Source organism: Meles meles, chromosome Y (assembly GCF_922984935.1).
Source record: "Meles meles chromosome Y, mMelMel3.1 paternal haplotype, whole genome shotgun sequence".
Lineage (NCBI taxonomy): Eukaryota > Metazoa > Chordata > Mammalia > Carnivora > Mustelidae > Meles > Meles meles.
Window position 1 is genome coordinate 2,910,996 of NC_060088.1, and position 11,398 is coordinate 2,922,393.

At 39.4% G+C, this 11,398-nt stretch overlaps 1 protein-coding gene across 1 annotated transcript; it reads left to right on the top strand.

Annotated features, from left to right (window-relative positions):
* Positions 1-226: 226 nt before the first annotated feature.
* Positions 227-10,751, top strand: LOC123935948 (odorant-binding protein-like). The gene is made up of 7 exons (XM_045996798.1): positions 227-338; positions 808-947; positions 5,615-5,685; positions 8,019-8,129; positions 9,039-9,140; positions 9,595-9,647; positions 10,583-10,751. Exons 1-6 carry the CDS (start codon positions 261-263, stop codon positions 9,612-9,614), a joined length of 522 nt encoding a protein of 173 aa, XP_045852754.1. The 5' UTR covers positions 227-260; the 3' UTR covers positions 9,615-9,647; positions 10,583-10,751.
* Positions 10,752-11,398: the final 647 nt, after the last annotated feature.

Genomic DNA, 11,398 nt, shown 5'->3' on the forward strand with positions numbered 1-11,398 from the left:
AACCGAGCTTCTGAATGTCTTTTCCAGAGGCGAGGAAGAAATGAGCAACATGCCCCAGATCTCACAGGTCTTTGGGATAAATTACCGCCAACCAGGATGTTTTCAGTGTTACACAACTCTCTCTTGAAAAGAATGACAAATAGACAAACATTGCCACATCCAGAGACAGATACTATATAAAGCAACCAGAATTCAGAATCTTATCAACCGGCAATCTACTCCGAGCTTCTCCAGAGGAGGAACCAAGACGTGCTGGAGAAATGAAGATTTTACTGCTGTCTCTTGTCCTTGTTGCGGTTTGCGACGCTCAGCTACCCGTATTTAGTGAATTTTCACAGGTACTAGGAACTGGGTGACCTGACAAAGAGGTCTTTATGTGTATGTGCGTGTTTTGGGGGGTTTTCCTCTGTCTATCCAGTTGACGTGTGTCAGGGTTAGCCATCTACCTGGAAACTGAGAACTCCTCTGTTAATAGGCTCCTTACTGGTTTCTACTGTGCATGTTTCCTAGAGTCTAGTAACTGGCCCTTTATACATCTCTGCTGTACTTGTAAAAGAGGACGTGCAACAGCCCATGAGCTGTTGGGGTTGAGGTCTTGCATTGGGTAAGAATGGATATGCTATTTTAGGAATATGTCAATGTGTTGATTTGTTGCCGACTTGGCTTTTTCCCGTAGTTTATAAATCCTGGGTTGTTCAAAAAGTGAGTTTTGTGCTGATGCGAAAGACAAGGCATAACCATATGGGATGATGTTGGAGAAAATAAAAAGAAATTGAGTAAAGTTGCTGATAGGAACTTTGCCTTTAGCTTGCAGGACAATGGAAGACGATGTACATGGCAGCGAGCAACTTGGAGAAGCTCAGTGAAAACAGCCCATTTAGGGGTTATATGAGAGATATTGCTGTGGACATACCAAGAAGGACAATGCACTTCAAATTTTTTATCAAGTAAGTAAAAATCACACGAGCAAACACGCCTGTTAGTGCCTAACCCTCAGAGGGCATCTGACCTCCATGTTTGCCATGTAATATCTGCACGGCCTTGAACAGTGTGACTGTCTCAGTCCCTTAGAAATTGAGCACAGCCTTCTTGCTTTAAGGAGATGGTCTTCATGGAGCTTCTGAGACCACAGGGTTCCTGCCACTGGCTCGATCATTCTCTACCCTGAAGAACTCACAAGGAGCATATTTTGAACATCCTTGAATTGCTACCTTCACCAAAGCCGTTACTACTTCAACTACTCTTTATAAAATGCCCACGATACAATAGGCATTTTATTAAGAACTCAAAAGACTAAGAGAAGATGAGACTTATTATTTATTTATTTATTTATTTATTTTGACCTTCACTGGTAAAATAGAGTCTGATACAGATCTCTAAACTTGTAACAATACCATGTGTGAAATTCTATCGTAAGAGTAAAGTCTAGGTGGACAGAGACCACCAGAAAATGGCCAGTGATCGTATGGTGGGGGTTGGGGGGTGTTCTATGAAGGGTGTTCTATGAAGGTTTGGGGGGTGTTCTATGAAGGTTCTATGAAGCAGGTATGAAGGATGCCTTTGAAGATGGACTGGGGTTTTCCAACAAAGGGGGAAGAAAGAGGACAAATGTTAGCACACAGATCAATAGAAAGGACTTTAAACTGAATGAAGGAGGGAAGGAAGCAGGAAGAATTATTTAAAAGAAATAGAGGGCATCCCAAAACACAAAATCATGCAAACAGATCCACTGTGTGTAAGGTTGAAACCTATGTTTGCATGGCACCTGGAAAGGGAATTGTGAAACTTTACTGTTTGCAGTCCTTCCGATGCAGATAGAATTGCAGTGGGAACGGACGATGGCTTAATAGTTCAAAAAGTTGGCAGTGCCAAGAAAAATGAAGGAACTTTGCAAAGGCGGGACTTGAGGAAATATTGGGAGGAAATATTGCGAGGCTTAGAGGTACCGAGCAAGGTACTGGCTGGAGAACACACACGAGTAAAGGGCTGAAAATAAGGAGAGAGATGCATTCATCTGTTAAGAATCGGGAAGAAATTGGAAGAGGAATAAAAGGAAGGGTGATTCTTCCAAGGATAAAGGGGTTCAGAACATGTATCAAAGATCGTGCATTATAAGAAACAGGATGAGAACCTCTCTCTAGTTTCCACACACAGACACAGGTGCTGAAGAACAAAAAACAAAGAAAGATGAGCGTTGAGAAAGTAAAATAAGAGGGCTATGTTTGAAGAGATGGGCTTATAAATATACAAATGTAATTGATATAATCGATATGCAAATATCACAAATGAACATGTTAGGTAATTATAAACACGTTTTACAATTATAATATATAATAATATAATAATATATAATATATAGTGATATAATATATAATATATGATACAATTATAATATATAATATATTATATAAATATATAATATTTTTTTTTCCATTTTATTTATTTTTTCAGCGTAACAGTATTCATTCTTTTTGCACAACACCCAGTGCTCCATGCAAAACGTGCCCTCCCCATTACCCACCACCTGTTCCCCCAACCTCCCACCCCTGACCCTTCAAAACCCTCAGGTTGTTTTTCAGAGTCCATAGTCTCTTATGGTTCGCCTCCCCTCCCCAATGTCCATAGCCCGCTCCCCCTCTCCCAATCCCACCTCCCCCCAGCAACCCCCAGTTTGTTTTGTGAGATTAAGAGTCATTTATGGTTTGTCTCCCTCCCAATCCCATCTTGTTTCATTTACTCTTCTCCTATCCCCCTACCCCCCAATGTTGCTTCTCCATGTCCTCATATCAGGGAGATCATATGATAGTTGTCTTTCTCCGATTGACTTATAGTAAATATATAATATTTATATAATATATAAATATATATAAATTATATATATAATTATATATATAAATTATATATAATTTATATATAAATATATAATATATATATAAATATATAATATATTATATAAATATATATAATATATGATGTGTGATATGATATATAAATAATATATATAATGCATGATATATGATATATAATATAATAATATATGATATATAATATAATAATATATAATAATATATTATACAATATATAATATAATAATATATAAAATATATATTATATAATAATATAATAGTATATAATAATATAAAATATATATTTGTATATATACAAATGCAATTGATATAATGTACAAATATCACGAATGAACATGTTTGATAAGTGTAAACATGTTTCACAATTATAATATGTAATAATGTATAATATATAATAATTATAATAATAATAAATTAAAATATACAATAATGTATAATTATTATAATATCATTCTAATATATAATAATATGCAGTTATATATAATAAATATATGGTAATATATAATTATTATATATATATGCATGCCAGCAGTAGTATGAGCATTCCATTAATAGTACTGGAATGCTTTCTGAACTTAGTAATGGATAAAACTGCTATGTATAATACACAGTAATTAGAATATATGTAATGCTATGCAATGATATAATTAATTTAAAAATTAACTTATAGTTGATATATGCCATTGATATATAATTAATTATATAATTGATTACGTATACTCTACAATGTGGTTGATTATGTGTTATATATACATATAATCAAATTACACACATATCCCATCCCAATAGATATATAATTGATTATGTATCATCTACGATACGGTTGGTTAGATGTCATATATACATATAATGAAATTACACAGACATCATATCCTAATAAGTATCCCTGTCAGTTTTCCATATATATATGTTTAAAGAATACCCTATGATGTTTTGGGGTCATTTTTATACTTTTGTGTCCATCTGCATTTCGCGGACTTCGCATGGGGCCTCTCGTTCTGCAATCAGGTCTAGTGAAATGTCATGCACGTGTGCTCGCAGGCGTGCACGTGAAGGCCTAGTGGGTGAGTTTTCACACACGTGTACAACCATTCGTCACTGCTAATCAAGATACGGGACCTTTCCATCGCCACCGAAAGTCTGCTTCTCTCCCAGTGTCTGCCCGTGTGGCCACGTGGAGAACACCTGACAAGCTTTTCTCCTCTGTTCCCGAACACCACACAGAGGAGTCACACACGGTGCATGTCCTCCTGCTTTCCTCACTGCCCATAAGGCTTTAACCATGTAGGCACAGGGCTTCTGGGACAGTTAGTCCCTTTTGTCATTGCTGAGTTAAAGTACTTTGTGTCCAAAACAGCGGGCACGTTTTCCAGGTGCTGGAGAAGGTCTGCTCGTTGTGGGTGTTGTGGACGGCTTTGATAAGGGTCGCTCTGCCACGTCTTTGCGTGGACATATTATTTACTGTTCCCCTGAGGACCGTGCCACAGTGACATCGTCGTTGTCTATGGTTGACCTCAGCATCTCTAAGGACAGGAAATTCAAATTGTTTTCCAAGTGACAGCGCCGTTGGGATCATGGCCAGCAAGACATCAGATCGCCACGGCAACCCATTCTTTCTAAACCTCGGGGCTGACTTGGTCCGTGGTTTTATCCATTCTGGGCGAACGGGAAGTGGCTTTTCCTTTGCATGTCCCTAATGACTCATAGCAGGGACCATGGCTTCCTGGGGCCCCTCTTTTGTGACATCTGTTCAACACATAGCTTCATTTTAGTCGGACTCTTTCCTGTTTAATTATTTCTGCTGTACGCATTATTCATATTTTTCCAAATACACATTTTTTTGGTCACAAAGGCACACGGACTCTTTTGCTATATATGGGACACACATATGATGGTTGCCTGTAATATGCATTTACTTTCCACGTATCACATACGTGGAACATGTGTGCTTGTGTGTGTCTGTGTTTATATGTATATATATATGTATAAACATATGTTTATATGTATATATATATGTGGCTTGGTGCTTAGTTTTCTTAGGGTTTTTTTTTTTTAATGGAAGTTTGTGGTTCTGATTAAATTAAACCCATATTTCTTTGTTCTTTTTGGGGGGATGTTTTTTGTTTATTATGCTGGGTAAGAAATCTTTGCCAGTGTTGTGAGAATGGCTAAGGCGTGCCTTGAGAGCTATTTCTCTCTGTTACCAGAAAATGTTTATTATTTTCTAATATTTTAATAACTTTTTAATATTTTGAATTTTTTCATGTTTTTTATTTTTATTTATTTATTTTTTTGAGATAGAGAGAGAGCACAAGTGGGGAGGAGAGTCAGAGGGAAAGCGAGCAGCAGACTCCCCTCTGAGCAGGGAGCCCGATGCGGGACTTGATCCTGGGACCCCAGGATCATGACCTGAGCCTAAGGCAGATGTTTAACCATCTGAGCCCCCCCGGCGCCCTTCAGATGTCTTCATGTCTAAGTGGCTTTAAATATGACCTGCTTTGTATCTCCTCTCTGTCGTTTAAACTACTAGTCTGATGCCATGTGTGGACAAAGACGTCCTTGCCAGGTGACACTTGATGGTAGGAACACCTACTTCTCTTTTGAAGGTCCCATTGTTTATCCTTGTTCATAGGCACTGACATGACTCCTCAGATAGGGTTTTCTGCGGCTGAAAGAACGAAGATGTTAATTACGGACCAAGGTTTCATTGTTTTCGTCCATCCACTTACAGACATTTTGATTTTTAGGGTCAATGGAGAATGCACAGAAAAATCTGTCGTGGGAACAGTCAGACTCAACAACATGATCAACGTCGATTGTAAGTATAATCGGTTTACTGATATTTTCAGATTGAATTCTTAACCTCAGCTTCTTTCCGGAACTCTGTATGCCTGAATTCTACTTTGATGAATGATCAGAAGTATGACCGGACACCATGTCCGTAAATTTTCCAAGCACTTTATTTTGTCATGCACAGACAGTTCAATCGTAGGATATGGGTAGCTCCTACAAATTACAAGTATTATTAAGGGAGTGGTCAGACTGTGTGTTTAGATGGTTTGTTTCCTAAGGTTCTCACTTGCATGAAAATGTTGCCAGATAAGGTAAAAGGAACCTTAGGAACTTAATCTAATGGGTCTATCCTGAGTTTACATATTGATGTCATTTTGCTGTAACAGAATACATTTTATTTTATTTTTAAAGATTTTATTTATTGATCAGACAGACAGAGATCACAAGTAGGCAGAGAGGAGGAGGCAGGCTTCCCATGGAGCAGAGAGCCCGATATGGGACTTGATCCCAGGACCCTGGGATCATGACCTGAGCTGAAGGCAGAGGCTTGAACCCACTGAGCCATGCAGGCGCCCTAATGGAATATATTTTAAAAGATCGTCTTAATGCCTCTTACTCTGTTCCATGTGCGGGCAATTAACTTAAAATCCAAGGGAATCAGTGGTATTTCCAACACCAGGAACATTTCTTCATAAGCTCAGCTTCTGTTGAAAACCATGAGGATGTCAGTTAAGAACTGGATCCCTAAGCTCTTTCTAATGACCCTAAACAACGTTCCAAATTTTTAAGTGGCCTAATGTGTAACTATCGGATGAAAATTTGAATGTGTAAATCTGTGGTTACAGCCCTTGTCTGAGATAAGAAACAACACAGTGGGTATGTAGTTAACTAGAAGATACAAAAATAAAGTCAATTATAGGCCTGTCCTTCTGCTGCTTTTATATTACCAGGAGATTTTTTTTTAAATTATGACTTCATTTTTCTTACTCGTAGATGATTTTTCCATTTGCTTGTGCCATCGATGTTCTCTATCAGCCTTTCTTTAATTTTCTGCATTTCTGTAGTCCTTTTTAATGAGATTTGGACACGGCAATTTAAGGAAGGCGAGAAAGTCCATGAGCTCGACTTATTTTGAGTTCACTTTGGGAACTAGGATTTGTAACCTACCCAGCTCTGTTCTGGAGAAAGCAAGGGACAAAACTAGCGGTGGCCTTGACGTATTTAATCCTGCCACTTTCATGACCTGGGTTCCCTTTATAAACCGAATTAGTAAGGTTTCCTGCAGAGCCCTCTTTATGACATCGTCGTTCCAACACGTGGTTACCAAGAATCATTAGAGACGCATGGAATCTTATTTAAATTCTTTCCACAAAATCCAAGACTCATGGAGCTAGAGTAGGCTTGGGCAAGGCTCAGAGACTTTTTTGGGAGATGGTGAAGTCCCGTCTGGGGCTCCTTGGTCTTTCGCCATGGTAGGCTAATGCTGGTTCAGGGGGACACACAAACTGGCAGAGTTTCAGGTAAAATCTGGAGCAATGGTTCAAAGAAGGTGTTATGTATGCTGTGGTGGGAAGGGAGAATGGTGTGGGAAGGTTTGGTGAAAACACGACATGTGGATCAGTGCCTTCTTCTTTTTCTTAGAAACATGGCGGGATGGATGGGCATAGCCAGAGAGGAAGGTGCCCCATGCACGTGGGATCTGAAGTGAATGTTGAGATTGTTCCCACCCATGATGTGTTCATGGTATAACCAATAGTCATAAAAATGGATGTATTCGTGGAAACTTTCAATGTGTTCACCAATACACCTAGATTAAGAGGCAGAGTGAATGCAAACGTTGGTGTTAACCAAAGGCCCAGAGGGTTGCCCAATGCAGAGCAGACACTCAGCATACGGTTATGCATGGTTTTGAATGGCAGCTGGTCTAAAGACATCAACTCCGTTCCTGGGATATGGCCCTTATGAAAAGATTGCAAACTTGTATATGAGAATATGCCGTGTAATCCCAACTCGTGTTGTTCAAAGAAACGTGGATGTCATGGTAACACATTTTAGGGACTATTTTAGTAACGCCGAGAGGTGTGAAATGTTTCATGCCTGAAGAAGGTGGCAGTAAGGAAAAGTGTCCCCTACCCTCCTTGTTCTCATTGCCATAAGCAATGTTCATGTTTATACTACGCCGTCCAGGGGACACAGAGTCCGGTACGAGAATGTCGTTACCAATACGCCAACTATGCCACGGTAAAGCCAATCTACGATAAATTAACAAAGGCAAGTCTTTATATATATATATATATATACAAATTTTATATCAGTTTATATAAATTTTACAAATATATATTTTTTTCTCCCTCACAGATGAGGGGACCAACAATTTCCAGGTTGTCAAGATAGCCCCAACCTTTATGCTGGGCTATGATGTCAATGTAGATGCAGAAGGACGCACCACGTATTTCGTTTTACTGATTGGTATGTATCACATCCCGACAATTGTCTTGGCCATATCATATTTCGACTGTCTGCATTTTCACTGAGAAAATCAGTACTTATGGACATTATAAATGATTCTGCCAACAAGACCAAAGTCTTGATGCGCATTGTGTCAAGGGTCCTGGAATGCCTCTAGAAAGAAAGGTGTAAACAAAAGTCAGGAGACGAGGGAAGTCTTGAAAAATAACTCCCATTTGTTAAAATGGAAACTTAAAAAAAAAAATTGAGTTTCATTAGAAGTAGTTTCGTTGCAGGTCAACTAATTTCAACCCTCAGCTTTCTTCAGTTTGAACCCTATCCTTCAATTTATGACCATAATTTTCCCAAATCCACTGACCAGCCTCGGGACAGAAGCTTTCAAAATAAACCTTCATCATATTTAGTCTTTCTTATGCATTGTTGTGGCAAACACGGACTATTTCAACCCCTGAATAACCCAGAAGCGGTGTGGAGATGGATGCTAGAGTCTCTGGGATACTGAGTTTGGATCTGGAAAAAGGCATTTGAGAACTGTGGTTTAAATTAAAACAAAAACAAAAACAAGAAACGAAACAAAACAAGCTGTCTCTGAGTCTATGTGTCAGACACAGATTCTGAGGCAAAGGCAGACACGCCGTAGATTGGATGTTCTTGATGGGCCGGGTCCAAGAGTCACGGAGTTCGTGATGTGTCCCTGGAGTCCTGCACTGTTGGAGAGCTCATGGTCATGCAATCACAGAGGGTTTAATGGCTCTTATCCACCTAAGTCAGGGAGCTGACATTGAGACAAGGTCATCGTTGGAGACTCGGTGAAAGACTAGATTTCCCCATTCGTGTTTCTCATTCTGTATTCAGAAATTCCTGGGGGTTCTAATGGACAATTTCTGCTTTACACATTGTGATTTTCAGGCAGACCACATCATGTCGGTGAGGAAGCCTTTGAGAAATTCAAGGAGTTGGTTAGACAAAAGAATATTCCGGAAGAAAATATTGTAAAGCTCATCGGTACTGGTAATGTAATATTTTTTTTTACCTGAATATATCCCTTACCTGATATGTAAATATGCTACAAGGAAACAAACGGATTCCTTTTTGAATTTTCTCTTTCACGAATTATCTTTTATAAAACCCTTCATTTAAAAGAAGAAATCATGAGGCACCTGGGTGGTGAGGTTGGTGAAGCATCCAACTCTTGATTTCAGTTCAGGTCATGATTTTAATTTTAATTTTAATTAAAAAATTTTAATTCCCTGCCTCAGATTCCACACTCAGCATGCCGTCTGATTCTTCCTCTCCTTGTCCCTCTGTGCCCCTCTCCCCGCTCACTCTCAGTCTTGCTCAAATAAATAATTTTTTTTTTCAAATTCAAATTAAAAAAAAAAGAGAGAAAATCCTTATATGTATTGGGGAATGGTCATGATGGGTTGGTCCTTTGTTTCATTTTTTGTATTTGTTTTGTCCGCAGACGACTGTCCCAACAATTAATAAAAACAGTGAAGCCAGCTCCTCTTGAATAATGTAAGTAAGCATGACTCTGTTGTGAGTGTTTCTATGTCAACTAGCCCAAAAATTATGTCAGTCGAGAGCTTTTTTATGAGTTTATTGTGTTTACCCCGAGTCCCACTGAAATTGCAAATATCACATCCTAGCACATTCATGCTAAAAAGCAGTTTTGGTGACAAAGGCTTATCATGCAAGAATCATGCCAATGATCGTTCTTCAGAGAGAAGCAGGAGATGGCAGATGTTGGCAGGGATGACTGGAAAAACAATGGGTTTTTCATTCAGTCTCAGTGAAGGGTTGTCTGTACATGTCCCGATTCCCTCTGCACACTCCTACACACACCAGGCGTGATTTTACATAATTGTAATCGCCCCGTTGGAAACTCCCCCAAAAATGCCACATGATAACATGCCTCCAAGGTGTGTTCTCCTGCAGAAGGAGATTTCCTTAAAGTGTGATTGTTGAACTTTCTAAAGTAAGGTGAACGTCAACGCATGATGCTGGTGTAGGCTAAAATGTACCTTTCGTTGCTGTTGTTGGGAAGAAACGGAGGAAAAGAGAGCAAACAGAGACATTAGTTTCCAGGCTGAATACAACATCTTCAAGCCATAAAGCTCTTAGAATTGGAAGAGCAGAGTGTAAGTCCATCAAAGATCCTATAAAATCCTTTTGGATGGACGGTGCCCGGGAACATGCATTCTGAAATTATCAAAGTCCTGAAAGGGATCCTAATCATGAAAGGTGTCATCCTATGTACACGCATGGGAAAATTCCAGGGGGTCCTCCCATATCATAGAGATGCAGAGTCTGACATTCCCCATGGAACTTGTGCACTACGTTAACTAAAAGCTCTCCCAACCCTTGACATTATACTCCCTGAGGCTCATCCCAGTCAGGCTATCACACAGTCCAGTCAACTCAACCTTCTGTCCTGTTTTCTCCTCCTGTAGCCGTGTCCCTGAGAAGCAGACACATCCTTTTCTGCATGGAATCAGGATCAACAGTATGAAGAAAGCGTGTTTTTCTCTTAACATGCTTCCTTTCCCCATTTCATCTCTCCCCCTCACCGTTCAGGTACTGTTTGCTGTTACTAGATTGTCAAATGATTAAATAAATTGGTGAAATATGCATCCTGTACTTATGTGTTTGTGCAAAAATTCCCTTAATTTTAAAAACACACAAATAACCACTTTAAATACAACTGTCCAGGAAATTACATCTATAATAGGATCGACATCCCATCAGAGACAACTTACATTAGGATTCAATGTGCTATAGATGTATGACAAAGAGAGGGAGAAAAACGTCTAAACCATCAGGGAAGAGAGGAAATGCTGATGGGTATTTTGACTGCAATGGGATGAGGTAGTCTGGTCAAGGAAAAAAGTTCCTAGAAGCATCTTATTCCCCACAAGGAAAGGAGCATGGGCGTATCTCCCTGAGGCTTATACAGGGACAGTCTGTGATGCCATGACTCATAATCAAGGGGAAATGCTTACTAGGACAGCAACATTACTCATGACACTGAGGGGAAGAAGTGGTAATTTTTTACAACAGGATCACCGGTCATCCAAGATGGGGCACCAGCCAAGACCTGGTCCACCCATACAGTCATGGAGTCAATGTAGTGCTCACACAAACAATCAGGCTGAGAGCTCAATCGGGAAGCTGCTAACACAGTACATAAGACCTCAAGTGTGCCATTCCATTGTGTTTCACATAGCAGTAGACCCTGGGAATTTAAGGGATGGCCATTCCCATTGTAA